Source organism: Pieris napi, chromosome 20, assembly GCF_905475465.1.
Source record: "Pieris napi chromosome 20, ilPieNapi1.2, whole genome shotgun sequence".
Classification (NCBI taxonomy): domain Eukaryota; kingdom Metazoa; phylum Arthropoda; class Insecta; order Lepidoptera; family Pieridae; genus Pieris; species Pieris napi.
The window spans coordinates 10,306,290-10,323,036 of record NC_062253.1 but is presented as its reverse complement, the minus strand read 5'-3'; the positions used below and the strand labels follow the sequence as shown (position 1 = coordinate 10,323,036).

Below are 16,747 nucleotides of genomic sequence, written 5' to 3'. Positions count from 1 at the left end.
GCGTTCAAGTATTACGTCACGCAATTTTTGGAGATTATTGACAAAAACCCCCCCCTTGTAACGCGCCGTAACGTTATTCTGTACCCAAGTAAAGTAAAATGTTTCGTGACCACCCAGTGACTCTTTATACCTAAAAGTTACCATTATGTGGTGTAAAGTACTGGAAAGTCGAAAATAATATTAACATTACGCATTATGCGTAATTTAATCACCGTCCCGCATCGTAACGTTTTACAAGAGGAAAATGATCACAGACTAGTCGAATCGACGATAACGTACCACATAAGTAATTAAAAATTTATTAAATTATGTCTTTGACTGTCTAAACTCTAATGGTAGATAATACTTGTAGAATGTAGTATAATTTCGTCGGAGGCTGGTTTTGATTGAAACATATATATTGAAATTATGATATGCGTAATTTGAATTTTTAAACCCATTAAAGTTTAACAAAAAAGTTAAAATGTAACATAATTATAAATGACTTTAATGATAAAAAAAATGGTGGTTTTTAAATCTTGTCATATGACTTACTTTGACTCAGACTATAGCATAACCTGTGGCTATAACTTTCAAACCTTGTAGTCTGTGGTACTTTTTCTCTTTTCAGTTGCTATGGCGCCAGATTTAGATTTTTCTATCAAACAATAAATTATGTAGTTAGATGTTAGATTTGTGTAATGCAATGTAAATTATAATTGTATACAATTACTAAGATCTAAGAAAAATCACTGTTTTTAATTATGTAGGTCCCGCGTGTCATAAGTTTTGAAATTAATAAAATTACGCTTATGAAATGTTAAAGTTGTTAAATGGCAAGAGGGTTTGCTTTTTCACAATATGAATAATGCCCAAGAAGAAGTCGGAAACGACATGTGTAAAAACCACACTGGAAGATCTGAAAAGGGTAAAATATTGTGGATTTCTAGTAATTATTATTTATATAAAATATTAGTAACGTTATTACCTTATTTGCAGATTTTTACAGGATTTGTCCTTCAAAATTAAGTAAGCGTGAGCTAGAAGACATGTACTTTGCTCTTGTCGAAAATAACATGGATCTCAAAAAAACTGCAAATGGGCAGCGGGAACAGATCAAACTTTTGAACACTAAAGTCCAGAGGATGATGGCTCAGCGACCCACTACCACTAGGGAGCTAAAGGAATGCTGCATCAATAATAAGGCTATTATAAATGAGCAAAAGGATGTGTATGTATATTTTGTTAATATGCTTTTTTACTGTTATATTTACTGTATGTTTTAAATCAAAGTTACAGCTAAATGGAATTTATACCTTACATAGCCTTATTCTTTTAAACATTATTCAAAATATTTAAGAATTCTCCACCAAAACCTTTAATTTTGGTGTTCTTAATTACATTAAATAACATTTATGGTATTGTTTTAATTCACAAGACACTTATTAACTGATGTTCCCCTGCTAATATTTCTTCTTATTACAGCATAGCTGATCTGAAAAAAAGTAACGATCGCCTAACAGAAAGGATTCGCTTGCTTAACATGAGACTTTGCTCTGCGAAGCAGTTTCTCAAAAAAGGCCAATTACCAAATAGTGCCCGATGCCCAAAATGTTGCAATGGTGTGCCTGTATCTGTTAAGTAAGTATTCATATGTGTATATTTAAAATACTACCTTAATAGATAATGCATGTGGCATATAGCAATATAACCTAGAGGACCTGGGTTTGATTTCTGACAATAACTTTTAAGTTAACAGGTACAGATGAGATATGTTTGAGGTGTTCCATGTCGTCTCAAATTCAACTACAACCGAATATGTTAGATTGATTGCTAATTAAAATTAGGAATCCTAATGTTACAGTGGTTTTTAACTGACTTAAATACATAAAGAAGAAATTTAATAATTCAAAATGTTGTTTTTGGTTTCATATATTTGCGGAAAGCCAATAAACTTTTGTCTGTGACTTCAGAAATTCATCCACCACCGGTCTTATCACAGAACATGTTGAACCCAGCGTTAAATCTGCAAATGCATCCTGCCAATACCTTGCAAAGTAGGTAATGTTATTTATTTGTAGTAAGAATTAAATTAAATTAATTAAAGTAAAAATTATTAACTTACGAAGCGCATTCATGCTGTTTCTACTTTGCCATAATGGTATAGTGTTGATATAAAGATTTTAAATCCTCGATTTGATTGCTGGTGAAACTGTTCCCTGTTTCTCATTTCCTGGTAAAAAAATTTAACCCGAAACTGCAATTAAGCTAGTATGTAGGCTGTTCACATTGTTTCTTTAAAAACATATCTATGATAATTTACGTGACGCCTACGGTATCGGGTTCGATTCTCGGTCGGATTGCAAGTATATTAAATCGAAAGCCCCAAATTCTCCACATCATGATTTTACTTCTTTAAAATTGTGTAATGTAATAAGAATTAAATTTTGGAAAAACAAATGAAATTTAATTAGTTTTTATGTTTATATTTTTGCAGAAAATTGTTTACGCATGTTATTCTTAGCAAATTTTTTCGTTTGTTTACTTGTGTATACGTGATATAAACATCATATAGTGTGTAATTATATTTAAGTTGTCCTGTAAAATTATTTTTTTGCCAATAAATAGTCCTTTACAGTGTTACTTCACCGACACCCGGATCTTCTGCGAGAGAACAGTAGGTACTTACTTTTTTATTTGTTAGTTTGAAAATAATTTTAAGTTTATGAATATTTAAGCCATTTTTATCTTTCCTAGTGAATTAACATAAATGTGCTGAATTGATGTTTTGTGAATATCATCGTAACCAGTCTTAGAGCTATGACTCCAATGTGTCTTTTAAAAATACCAGAATTCCATTAGATTTGTAGAATGTATGTCCGAAAGGTGACTGTCTATTTGATCAATGAAGTAGATGCAAAAATGTGTCTTATTGAACTTACAAAAAACTATGAAGAATAGATCTTCATATACTTAATTGCTAGAAAGAAATTTTAAGTAGTAATTAAATATTTAGGCCAGTGGCTCCAGATAAAACAAATGAATTGTGCGATCAGAACAAATGCCGCACTGCAATGGAGGAGCTTAAAGAGAAAACATTATCGCTACAAGAGGTAAAATATTTAAGAATGTTTTTGATAGCTTGCTTATTATGTTTTATTTTAGGAAGTATAATTTAATTTAATTCTGGCTTATAGGTCAGCGGTGTGCTTTCATTTACGTATAAACAGAATGTGCTATTTTAAATAAAAAAAATGCTGAAAGCCAATTTTGGCGATTGCCTAAACTGTTGGGTTTTATTGTTAGCGAATTAATTAATAGCCTTCTCAAATGAAGACAACCTTATTAAGAAAAATGTAAAGCTGTGGCTGTTCATGTTCTAACTTCTACCTGTCATATATCTGTAATAGATATCTTGGACATCATGTTTTTGTTGCTCTCATACTGACCATGATAAATTTTCCCTTATTTGTAATCCTGAGTTTCTAGAACTAAAAGTCTCATACGTATGTACCTACTGCTCGCATCTAATGCTTCTGTGAATAGACTATCTCGCTATTACAATTTAATTATTAACATTAATGAAAATATTTTATTTTTATTAATTTTACTTTACACAAGTCTTCATTACGCACACTGGTAACTGTTAAAAAATTCTATTTTTTTCTACAAGTATTTCTTACATTTTTTCTTTATTTTTTTGCGACTGAGGCACAAAATAGCTGCTGTGGTCTCTGGCAGAATGACCAGCGCTTTGGAATATTCTGCTCCTCATCATAATGCTGAGCCAGGGCCAATTACAGCTACAGCACACACGCATTACACACTTGAAGCGAACCGAATGGGAATTTTATTGTTTTGGATATTCTCTCATTTTATTTCTTATTTTTTCTCTTTGATTATTGTTATTTTGTGTTTATGTCTGTGTGTTTTTGTTTGTAATAAATGTTATGTCTATTGATATATTTCACAATCATTCTACTTACCGTAATTTAGTTTATTACGCTCTTAATGAGGTAAAAGTTTCTATTTAATTTTAGATTTTATTGTTTGCCTATGCATGCATGGTTTTAGAACTTCTAAATACATAAATATTGCGAATAATGTATAATATAAAATATAGTTCGTATATTACTCGCGCTTTTATTAGTGTATTATCGTAGTAAGAATTAACTTTTAACATGGTTTTGGCGAAATATTACAGGAGTTATCGCAAACGCACGCAGAATATGCGTCGCGTATAAAAAAGTTGGAAGATGAAATGACGCGTCTCAATACTGAGAACGTACGCGTACGTTCGGAGTCTACGTCTAGCGAACATCGTATGGAACAACAAAGTGGGGAGATTTCAGATTTATTGCAAAGGTTGAGGAAGTGTGAGGCCCAATGTGGTAAATATTAATAATTATAAGTTTTTTAGCTTAACTTATTCTTTTTTTATTATTAGCTTATTTCTTGAAACGTAAAATATGTTAAAAAAATATTTTAATTGAGCAACGGTGTTATTGCTAAGTAATTTTTAAAAGGCAAACAATTATCATAATTTATTATAGCCAATTAAATGCAAATAACTTTTCTTTGACATGACTTTTTACACACATGAATATTTTTGGCAAAAGCCTCAAAAATATTCATGTGTGTGTATTTAAGGCAATCTTTTCACTATTAATTTTGACCTAAAACAATTGGTAACACAAAAATCTTTGTGTCTCTTGAGTTACTATACTTGTTCACGAAACTTTGTACTATACTTGAGTACAGTACTGTACTAGGGTACTGAAAAACGTTTCGGCGAGATACATGGGGGGGGGGTCTATAATCTCCATTAATTGCGTTACGTAATACTTGAACGCTCCCTCAGACACGCCGTCGACTTTTTGTGTCTAAGGCAAACCGTCCATTGGTGCACAGCCGGGGATCGAACCTACGATGCGATGCGATTGCGTACTAATAAAGTTGAAGAATCCTCTCTTAAGGTCAGATGAAGAGCAGCACTTCCTCCACAGATTATTATTGCATCTTTTGAATTGTCGTTTATTCTATTTCAGAGCATTTGACAGTCCAATTAAAGATAGAGAGAAGTCGGTCGGCGGAACTAGAGATGCAATCGAAAGCTTTGGATATGTCTTCCGCAATAGCTACGGCTGTTGAACAACACCTAGCCGGATTAAATGTGAGTTTTTTTTAACTCTCGACGCGATAATTTCCAATAAATCTATGAACGCTGGCTGCACGCATGAAAAAGCATCAGGGACTCATCGTCCCGTTACACTAATTGTCCCGTTACACTCATTGTCCCGTTACACTCATTGTCCCGTTACACTCATTATCCTGTTACACTCATTGTCCCGTTACACTCATTGTCCCGTTACACTCATCGTCCAGTTACGCCAATATTATATATAATACGCTTGCGGCGCATCTATCTCTCTTCCACTCAATTGGAATATGCGTCCCAGGATGCACTTCATTGTATCATACAAAATAGTGATAATTCAAAATTGATTTATTTAAGGAATTTTTATTTTATGTATTACAGTTAAAAAAGGAGGAAGTGGATACAAAAGTAAAACGCGATATGTCAGCTCAAAGTATCGACAACAGTTCTATGGTAAGTACAAAAGCGATATTTTTATCCCTCGTAGAGTATGTGCACTGGTGGAAAATATGTTAAGAGTATTACAACGATTTTATTTGTAATATTTTTGATTTATTTTTTGTATTACTGTATATAATTTGGAGCTTAACAGTCCGACCGCCTTTCTGGCTTATTTGGGCAATGCTTCAAAGTAAAGTAAAAAGTAAAAAATCATTTTATAATATTTCTAACATATGTACACTTATGACTCGTCAATAAAGAAATACATATTATAACTTTGATAGTTGTATTAAATTTGTTAGTAAGCACTTACAATATTTTGATGGTAAGGCATACATAGATTTAATAGTAGGTATATATATATATATATATATATATATATATATATATATATATATATATACGTATATTTTTTTTTGATTGGACAATTCACACCAATTGACCTAGTCCCATGCTAAGCTGGTGAAGCTTGTGTTAAGGGTACTAGGCAACGGATATACATACACATTATAGATAGATAGACACAAAAATACATATTTAAACACCCAAGACCCAAGCACAACACCGAATGCTCATCACATCGATGGTCGTCTCAGCCGGGGATCGAACCCGGGACCCATGGATTCGCAGTCAGGGGTACTAACCACTAGACCAATGAGCCGTCAAAATATTGCGATAAGACAGAAAAATTCGCCCAATCCTTTCTACATACGTATTGGTAAAGATATCGATTTTTCAGTATCATTGCCAGTTCCAACTAATAGTTCCCAATAACTCTATATCATCTCAAACGGACAAAGTATCAGAAACGAGTGCGGAAAAATTTATTAATCGGCCTTCAGATGATTCAGGGTACACTGATAATAGCAATGCTTCTTGTGAGGTTAGTTTTTTTAACTGACATCATATAGTTAAAATTAAAATATCTAAACCTAATCTATAAGATGGCTTCTAAATAAAAAAAATGTGTGCGTGTACTAGTGTACAAACGTGAGAAGTGAAACTTCTTTATGACCTTATTTTTCGAAAAATGATCTACTATATGCAACTTTACAGAAATTGGTTAAATAATATTAAATTAGATAAAGTTTAACAAAAGGCTTTTATTATCATAGATATGTCATACAAATAATACAATTATTTCATTTTTCCTTGTTACTACTAAGATTATTACAGAATTTGATTAATTGTAATAGAATTATTGCTATAATTGTTATCGTTATTAATGGCTTCGAATCTCTTCGAATGAACCGTGTTAGGGACAAGTAAAAGATGCGCGTAACGAAAAAATGTGACGTGTAACCGAAAAATGTGACGGTAAATTTTTTTCCAACGCCGATAAAGAAGTTTCACTTCAAAAAATACATTTAAATATAAGACGTTTATAATTTATTAGATACTAGCTGGCCTGGCGAACATCGTACCGCCTAACAGTCGATTCTTTATTTTTTATTAATACTTATTCTGCTATTCGGGCACCGGTCTAGCTAGTAAGATGAAAAAAAGAAAGTTGATAATACAACAAATACACTATGTCAAAAAATTAAAAATTACCTTTCCGGAACCCCTCCACTAACACTTGAACTTTATGATATGGTATTAAAGTTCAAATTGACTTTTAAATATTATTACGAATATTATGTATGGAAATATAGAAAAGTGTTGTTTTTAGACTTTTTCACTCAATTTTTTAAATCTTTCTCTCCGTAAGTACCATCCTCGTACTTTAAAGAATATAATAAAAAAAGAATTGGCCAAATCGGTCAAGCCGTTTTCATGTTATGTCGTGACAACAGAAAACGGGTTTCATTTTTATATATATAGATTTCTCATGATTATACTGATATAGATAAAATAAATAAAAGCGAGAAGCGGATACCTTCAATTGTTTAAAAAGACATCATGAGCAGCAGCAGGGAGCAGCCCTCAAAGGCCGGCAACGTACTGACAAAAATGGGCGTCCATGAGCTGCCTTTTATCCCTTTATTGCCCTTCAAAATATACTATAAAAAATATTATTATTTTATAGTTAGCTTGTGTTGTTAAATTCTTATCTGTGCCTAGGAAACGAAACACCCGTTTATACTAAATAAAACGTTTGTATTATAGGAGTCAACCAAAAAGGATATCAAAGTCGTGAATGAAATATCCGCTCTTCAAGAGCAGTTGGACAACTTGAAACAGTCGCTTGTGAGTCCAATTCCATACAGATTGACAATTTCATTATTTAGAGTTTTTGTAAATAAAATGATATTTTAATATCCACCTATTGTTTTATGCCTCATAGGGTAAAGGTTCGATTCCACCAGTGTGCTGATCTGTGCGCCACAGTGTTGCACAGCGTAGGGCACTAGTGTAATTTCAACACAACTGTGCACTTGTGTGCGTGCACACGGTACAAGGAGTGGACTTGTGTCGACGCGCACACACTCGTTCGCTAACTCATTCTTGCTTCATTCATGGACCAAAGCGAACACATTTAATTGTGAACGCACTATGCCAAGTATTATTTATTATAATTTTTTGAATGACCAAGAATATATTACAAAGCACAACGTTTTACTGCCCGTCCATATTAGCAACACAAAATTCAAATTCAAATAAACACTTTTTCAAAAAAATGTGCGCGCACAAAAGTTTAACACAGCATTGCCGGTGGAGACTGAAGCCAAACGCGATACCCGCGTTCTGCTATTATTTTGCACAAAATGTTTGTAAACAAATGTGCCACAAACTATTTTGGTGGAATCGTACCTAATGTTAACATTCGAGACATAGTGCTACTGACTCCTATATGTCAAAAACCTTGATTTGACATACGAAATTATTATGTGTAAGTTAAGTTAAGAAGTCAAGTGAAGAAATTTACTTTTGAAGTGAAACTTCTTTAAGGGTACATTTACGGATGAAACGCAATAATAATAATATTATCGTCACGAGGATTTGCAGCGTTTTGGTCGAAGAAAAGGGTGAAAGCGATTGAGACCGATTGAGAGAGTGAAAAAGGGTGAACGTAGCATGAAGCAAATAGCCATGAAGCGAGAGTAGGGAGCAAGCGAGTAAGAAATATCGAGAGAGAGAGAGTGAGATAGAGCAAACGTCGCATCACGCACCGTGCCTTTGAGCGAGAGGAAAGATTGAGAAAGAGAGTTTAAAACTTTTAATTTTAACTTAGTTTTAGATTGTATAAATATGAACAAGACATAAAAATTAGTTTACCAAAGAAGTTTCACTTCTGACACGTGTACTTTGTACGAACGCACTTCTTTTGAGATAATAATTGTTTTACTTAGGGAGAAAATCGCGACATTGATTTTGACGAATCCATTTTACTAAGAAGAAAGTCTTGTTTGGAAAGACCATCATGCAGTAAAAAAGATGACTGTACAAAGTAAGTGTTTTAATAACGGATTAAATTATAGGGAATAATAGTAGTTTCATTATTTAATTAAGTGCGAATATCTCAAATCTACTACACCGATTATGATAAAACTTGGGCCTGTATTCTAGAATTTGATTGACGTCAAAGTTAATCCAATATCTCTCATATTTGACAGCGTTAAAGACAAGATAGTTGACTTGATACGAATTATAATATTATGGCCTTATAGTTTAACTTGATTAAATGAAAGATTTTCGAGAAATTTCTGAAAGTAAAAAATTTGATCATTAAACTGAATTATTATCCAACTACAACATTATCATATATACAGGTTAAAACTGATTACTTTTTTAAGTTAAAAATAAAGCTAAAAGTTAAATTTTCAGTCCACCGGTGCCCGGTGATCGCGATTTTCTTATAAGAACAAATCGACTTAATTCTTTCAAAAGCACACAAGAATGGTGCAAGGACTATGACAGAAGTGATACAGGTTCTTCTATCTGTGATAATCGTTCATTATCTGATATAAAAGATAAAGAAAAATGCAATTCTGATAAAGAAAACTATACGATTGAACAGAATTGTGAAAAAGACATTTTTAATGACAAAGATGTACCTAAACTCGATTTAAGCGATGTTAACGAATCTAGCGAAGGAAACAAAACATATAGAAAAGATGATGATGAAAAAAACGCTATTAAATCAAGCGATAGTTTTCACTTCACAAAAGAAATGATAACTAAAATTGATGGTAAACTTGTCTCTAAACCGTTTCATGAGATAGATAGAAAATCATCGATTGATGACTTTGAGACAGAGAGAGATGATTATAAAGAAAATAATTATTTGACAGGTCTATCGAATATAAAGGAAACTTCTATATCACAAATCGAATCTAAGGAAATTGACAGGCAGTTTGTGTCGACCGGTGTTGATCCTATAGATAGGCCTTTGGATAGGTTTAAAGAGACTGGTGTTCATACTGATGAGACAGCAATGTCTTTATTAGAGAAGAATCGCCTTGGTGAGTGTACTTTCTTTTATATTTAAAAAAAATATTTCTGCTTGAAAAGGTTATAAGTGCATATTTCTAAGATAAACCAACGAAAAGTCTATTTATGCTTGATCAAATTATAAAACGTGGATTAAAGTTAGAGCTGTTCTGTTACCATGGTTACGATGTAATCTAATATATAAAAATCTCGTGTCACGGTGTTTGTAACATACATTATTAAATATATGTTAGGGTAGAGCGGGGCTAGTTGAGCAATTTTTCACTTGCTTGGATATAGCTCCTTAATGATAAGTCTCAATGAGTTGTTATGTGTCCTGATAGATTAGTAATTTATCCCTTAACAAAAGTGTCCATAGTATTTTTTTGTAACAAGTCCAATATAATAGCTACAGATGTTTAAATGCAGAAAGTCAAGTATGCTCAATGTACCCCATAGGTGGGGTAAGTTGAGCAAGGGTATGGGGTAAGTTGAGCACTAAGAATGTCTAGGCCAAACCATGGGTTCTATGTTAACTTGAGATAAAGTAAAATATGTGTCAGCAGTCAGCTTTTTATTTATAGTCTTTTATTGACAGAACAACAAAACTTAAAGAAATTTTCTTTGTATAATTACCCGAAGCTAGAATAAACAAAACATGAGCATCCATATCTATCCATTACTTACGATAATTTCTAAAAAAAGATTACCAAGGCTGGTGGGTTCTGGTTACTGAATGGATAGCTACGATTTTTTTGTTTTAAAAACACCATCAACCATTCTTTTCCATCTTATTTGCAATTCAGCTGGGTGGAATTTCAATGCCAAATTTAGCAGCACACTCTTAGGCAAGGCGACGGACGTCTTTTGGAGAAAAATGCCATTTGTAGCAAGTATTTTTTCAAAGAGTCCTCCTGTGAGGGAGGATATACTTCCCTCGGTGTTGTATAGCCCATAAATGAATCATCACCTACATTTAATTTATTTAAAAGTCAACCAATACCGAATTATTTCGCGGCGGTATTCACACTTTTACCTCATCGTGGACAGTCTTTGCAGCATTATTTAAGTATTCAGTAGTGTAAGAACTTCTTGTAGTCTTCCTTTTGTAAGTCCGCATCCAAACAAAAAATAAAAGATTCATTACTCATCAGTTGTTTAAGTCGTGGAGTTAGTTGCTCAACTTACCCCAACCCGGAATTTTAAAAGAAAAGTGGGATTGTAAAAAAATGCCTAGAATTAGACCCAAAACCTATTTACAAATCAAAAATACAATAATCTTCTGGAAGATTAACACTGTCCTGATTGAAAACAGAGAACATTTGACAAAGACAGACGAAAACTTGCGATAAACAATGTTTTTACTTTTTGGTCACAAAATAAACAAAACGCCGTGACACTTCACTCACTCGTCGAGCTGCCACTAGCTATCGTGCGATGATTAACCCTCCTACGACTCCTTCTTTTCGCTATATGATACTCCCGCGTAAGGTGAATAGTTTCCGAGATATTTCGATTGCCCAACTTGCCCCTATGCTCAACTAGCCCCGCTCTACCCTACTTACAAACATATTAAACAAGAAAATGAAACTCCTCCGAAATGTCTCGACCGATTTTCGTGAAATTTTGTGTGCATATTGGTCAGGTCTGAGAATCGGACAACGTCTAGTTTTTTATGTATGCTGTAGCATACATAAATACATTGAACCCTTAATTTTTACTCCTCTACGATCAACTCCTATTTTTATCACATTATTTTTATTTTTAAGAAATTTTTGAAGTTATACTTCTTTAGGCGCGTTATGAAAAATTGATGAGAGTGAAATTTTACGATGCGCGCGCACCGTGACCTAAAATTAACAGAATGAAGTTGCCCACGGAAGATGCTACGGCATTGGACATAAATTAAAAACAACATTCGAACAATAATAGAATTTATGTTACACTTAATGTAAGAGAATAATAATAAATAAATATTTATTTAATTTTTCAAATATAAACTGAACTTTATTGACTATAATGACTCCTTTTCCAGTCTTTGATTATTTAATTGTAATTAATTATTTGCTTGCAATCAAAAACTAATTTTAATAATGCCAAAGAAGTATAACTTCTTACGCGCGTACACGCACCCTTTTTTTATTATTTTATATTCGTCACTATTATATATATGTTTTAAAGTTATTAAATAAATACATAAAATTTTGTTGAAAGTAGAAATATGTGAGCAATCAGTCCGCGTGTGCACTTGTCCGGAGTCCGCCCGTCGTGGGACTTCAATGTTCCGTTCGTGTAGTGGTACACTTCGCTTCACAACCACGACCTCTAACAGCAAGTTTCGGAAGTGTAATTGTGCCGATAATTTATCTATGGAAATTAAAGGTTTTGAATTAACTTATATTAAAATGTTTATCTGTTAGATTAAGAAAGCTTAATTTGTTAGAATTCTGTTAAGATTGAATCGTTATTGGCGCCTCGTCGTACGGGTTATTTTTTAATTAAATATTATTTTTTAAATTATTAAACGCTTGCCCGCAAAGTCGTAAAGCAAAATCCATTTATTTTTCAGGAAATATAAAAGAAGCTAATGCTATTATTACTAGTATACTAAGTACATTACATATACAAATATATATATATCAAATGAAAGCAATTTTTTTTTATTCGTAAATTTAAACATTTTAGTTTTGTATTTAGAGTAAATAGTTAAAAATAACTAAATATACATTACAGTAATTTGTCTAATTAGACTAAAGGGCAAAAGCGGTTTACGAATGTTTCACTGTTTAAAAATAATTATGGATACAGTTACCGCACATTACGATAATTACGTAATTTTGACGAATGTCTAGAACGTAATAATTTAATATCACTCTTTTAGCGGGAATATTATGACTTTGCTGAAACAGAGATATATTAATACCACTCTTTATTTGTTTTTGTTAAGTATCGCATTAACTTTTATGATTATTTTGTAGAATTCCAATCTAAACTAAAACTATATTTATGGTTGTTGCTCTCTATCAAACCGGTATTACTAACATTGTGCACTAAATAATTTCCGTAGAATATAGATATCCTCGTGTATTTTTATCATAAAATGTTTTGCGAAAATACTGAAGTCTGAAATCAAAAAGGAAATATTGTTTACAACTTTGTTCCCCAGGGCAAGCGATTTAATTTCTAACATTTAAATAAAATTTTGCTTAATACATATTGTTTTAAATATATTTGTCGCCTTAAAGCGATTAATAATACCATAGGTTTCATTATACAGCGATTTAAATTTTTCAGGTGTAAAAGATTCCCAAACTTACGTTCGTAAAACATCAACGCCACACGGTACATTTGTTCTACAGGGTGAGGCAATGTTGGACGCGATGTCACCCAACACAACAGGCTGTGAAGTATCCTCCTTGACAGATTTACCTTCGGAAAGGGAAGGTATTTTATTTCGATCTACGTGTATGTGTTATTTAAAATTAAAATAAAATTAGATGGTATGTTGAAGTTTACTCCTTAAGAAACGATTTGAGTTATAAGGCCCGGTACGGAAATTTTATGAGGAGTAAAATCAAGTGTAACACGAAAAGTTGAGGCGTCATGTAGAAACAGACAAATGGATTGAACGTGTAAAAGAATGATATGGAATACATTACACAGACTTTTCTATTTTGAATTCACGTTTTGACAGCCACAACATTGTCAGTGTTGACAGGTGTAAAAAATAAAAGTAGATTGTCTAGCGTGCCATAGTTTTGTCAATAGTAATGGTCAGTGAAATTAAAACTAAAAAGATTGTTCATTCTTATTCTTCTCTTACTATAAAGGTAACTTTGGTCACAGAAAGAAAATCCTATTTGGGCATAGATGATGTAGGTACGTTTTATTACTACTACAAACATTTATATTATAAAAACATATATTCTTACCACCTTTAGTATGAAAATATGGTCCACAGCCACAGAACATTGTCGCCATTTTATCGTTCGTAAGGAGTAAACTCCAATCGTGCGTCGTAGCTGACACACACACACTTTTTTTTTAATCAATATTTTGTGTAATTTTAATTAATGCGTTTTAAATCCGATGAGAAATAACTTTATATTTTAATTAGCCATAATTTATAAGTGTAAAGATTTTAATTTTTTTTTAACAGCGAGGTGATTGATACCTTCTGCACCTGACATATGTTAATACTAATAATTTAATATAATACGCTATATATATTGTGATATACATTACTTGTTGATTGCGCATATATAATAAGAACTATCGATATACATAAATTTTGAGGTTTTGGATTCTTAACATTTTCGAATTCTCTCAATTTCAGCTGTAAGTGCGCAAACGTCTCTAGGTGAAGATAAGGGCACATATACACAAAGCGACGAAACGCCACGCTCGACTACGGACTACGGGTCGCTCAGTGAAGGCGAAGTACCGACTACTGGACGTAAGTTCTACCTTTTATAAAAAAAGTTATTGGATAGATATCAATTTTAGATCTATCATCGGGCATCAACCAGTGAATGATTAACGATTTTCTATATAACCTTTTTATATAATTGCAATAAAAATATAGACTTCAATAGTTTTACGGAGTAGTTATTTTTTAATTCATTAATCATAAAAAATATATACTTTCCGTGCACATACAAAACACAAAGTGAAATGAAGGATATGCAACAAACCTAATGTTTTCTACGAATTTCATATTGATTCATTAAAATAACCATCATTAAAATCTATATTATAGGACAGTATATTTTTTAATTTAGAAAATATAATTTTCAGATAAACGTCCTTCGATTGGTGAAGCGCCTCCTGATATCAATTTGCGACGTCGGTAAGTTTCGCATTTAAATTTGCCTGCATACGTAAAAACTGCGTAGTTTTTAAGCCATTTTCCTGTGCCCTTAACCTGTTAACGGCCTTTGTTACTTTGCAAACAAATTCTGTTGTATTTTCATTGCTTTTTTTTTTCGTGCACCCAAATAGTTTATTTCGTAGCCTAGTTACTCATTTATTTACGTGCCGTAAGAGATATTAGACAACTCTGAGTTACGTGAAAAGTGTGTTACAGTTTTGTTAAAATATATAAAAAAAAATCATTGTATGAGGGTACCAAGTAACCAACTTTTTGCATGAAAAATATTATGTATGTAAAGCATATATTAAGCCTAGATGGCCTTTTAAATCCTACTAAAGTATTGTTCTAATTAAGATTATAATGTCTTAGTATACAGCCACCAGCCACTATGTGGGCACTATACCCCCCTAAGGGTTGAATAATTTTCAGCGACAAGCCTACCCTCACTTTCTAGTGTACTTTTTTTCTAGTCCGAATTAGTATTTTATATTTTAATTTTACAATTTATTTTAAAATATATTAATATATGTAAAATATATTTTAAGAGAAACATCGACTTCAGAAAAAATGGAGGACACATTGCGTGCGATCAGCGAAGAGTTGTCGAGATGTAGGCATTTGTTGCAGATGCAATCCTCGCATGAGGTAATTGACTATTAATTGGTGCTAAAATGTATTCTCATAGAAAACAATTACTTTATAAACATTCAATTGTTAATATAGTTTTATAAACTTTTGTTATATCGGAATTATTATATATATCGCCGATTAGTCAACAGTAGGTATTGTAGGTAGTTGAAATATTGTGTTTCAATTTTTATCAAATTATAGTTAAAATTCTATTCAAGCAATAATGTTAGAACCGAGGTTCGAGACCTGGCTGGTCACTAGTTCATTCCTTATGCGCAATAACTCTCTTTTAATAAGACAACTCTTACTCCACCTAAATCTTATCTTATCCATGCCGAACTCTTTGTTCTTTTCTCTTTACATATAAAAATAATTTTATATGTAAAATTGTGATTGTTAAATAATAAACAAATAATTTGCAATATTTATCGAGATGTAAGATATCTTTTAAGTTAGATCAAACTGCACACGGCGTGTAAATTTGATTGAAATCGGTTCAAAATTTCAAGATGATTACTGTCGAACTGGCACAGCTGCGATTAATATACCACGACTGTTCTCTTTCCGCAGTAACTAATTCGTATTTATTTAAGTAAACATTTCTGAACCGCTTTTTCCAAGTTACACAATTTTGACAGCGCTGAAGACGCTTAAATCTTGAAATATGTTTTGGAACGAACTTACGAGTTTTTTTGCTACACGACATTTCCTGTAATGCCCAAATTAGTAGACCAGAAGAGTCTGGCTTGCATGCCGTACTAAAGCTGTAGTGATTCTTTTACCGTCCTGTTTAATCAGTTTATATATCTGGTACGCTGCTTATAATTTTACAAAAGTCACACGAGAAGTTCTACGATTAGTATTTGAGAAAATGGATATGGGAACTGAGAATTTTGAGATAATATTTTGTATATAGTAGTACGTACGGACGGACGTAGTTTAGTAATAATTGTACATGCACCTATATAAATATTATGTAGTTAGAAAATATTAGATAAATAAATGTATTTTTAAATAAATGTAGTTTGATTTATATTTTATTTTACAATCAATATTTATATAAATCGTGATAAAAATGGTAAATACCCGATGAAGTAAATTAAAATTATAATTTACAATAAAATATGTCGAAGCAAGGCGCTACTGTCAGCTGCCATTGTCATTATTATGTCACAGTTGACTTCTTGTGACATATAATAATGATAGTGGCAGCTGACAGGAGCGTCATTGCTCAGACATAAACTCTGTAGCACAATGACAACGGTAGCTGACAGTTGCTCCGATATAATAAA

The 16,747-nt window shown here is 32.3% G+C and overlaps 1 protein-coding gene across 8 annotated transcripts; it reads left to right on the top strand.

Annotated features, from left to right (window-relative positions):
• Positions 1 to 620: 620 nt before the first annotated feature.
• LOC125059907 lies at positions 621 to 15,796 on the top strand. 8 transcript variants are annotated; one of them, XM_047664596.1, is made up of 19 exons: positions 621 to 907; positions 979 to 1,210; positions 1,465 to 1,620; positions 1,953 to 2,036; positions 2,618 to 2,656; positions 2,996 to 3,092; positions 4,184 to 4,370; positions 5,028 to 5,152; positions 5,519 to 5,590; positions 6,318 to 6,461; positions 7,688 to 7,768; positions 8,872 to 8,969; positions 9,347 to 9,711; positions 9,814 to 9,984; positions 12,170 to 12,334; positions 13,247 to 13,396; positions 14,289 to 14,408; positions 14,750 to 14,801; positions 15,371 to 15,791. In XM_047664596.1, the coding sequence occupies exons 1-19, from the start codon at positions 841 to 843 to the stop codon at positions 15,483 to 15,485; spliced, it is 2,520 nt and encodes an 839-aa protein (XP_047520552.1). In that variant the 5' UTR covers positions 621 to 840; the 3' UTR covers positions 15,486 to 15,791. The 8 variants fall into 8 exon arrangements, with proteins under 8 accessions (XP_047520552.1, XP_047520550.1, XP_047520554.1 ...); XM_047664594.1 differs by having other exon boundaries at positions 9,347 to 9,984; positions 15,371 to 15,790; XM_047664598.1 differs by lacking the exon at positions 12,170 to 12,334 and having other exon boundaries at positions 9,347 to 9,984; positions 15,371 to 15,796.
• The last annotated feature ends 951 nt before the right edge of the window (positions 15,797 to 16,747 follow it).

What these genes read in the sequence shown, in the direction of transcription:
- LOC125059907 (XM_047664594.1), top strand. Translation starts at nt 841, where the DNA reads ATGAATAATGCCCAAGAAGAAGTCGGAAACGACATGTGTAAAAACCAC. An exon ending in GGTGTGCCTGTATCTGTTAA is followed by an intron (nt 1,621 to 1,952) that starts GTAAGTATTCAT and finishes CTGTGACTTCAG; the next exon opens with AAATTCATCCACCACCGGTC. An exon ending in AAACATTATCGCTACAAGAG is followed by an intron (nt 3,093 to 4,183) that starts GTAAAATATTTA and finishes GAAATATTACAG; the next exon opens with GAGTTATCGCAAACGCACGC.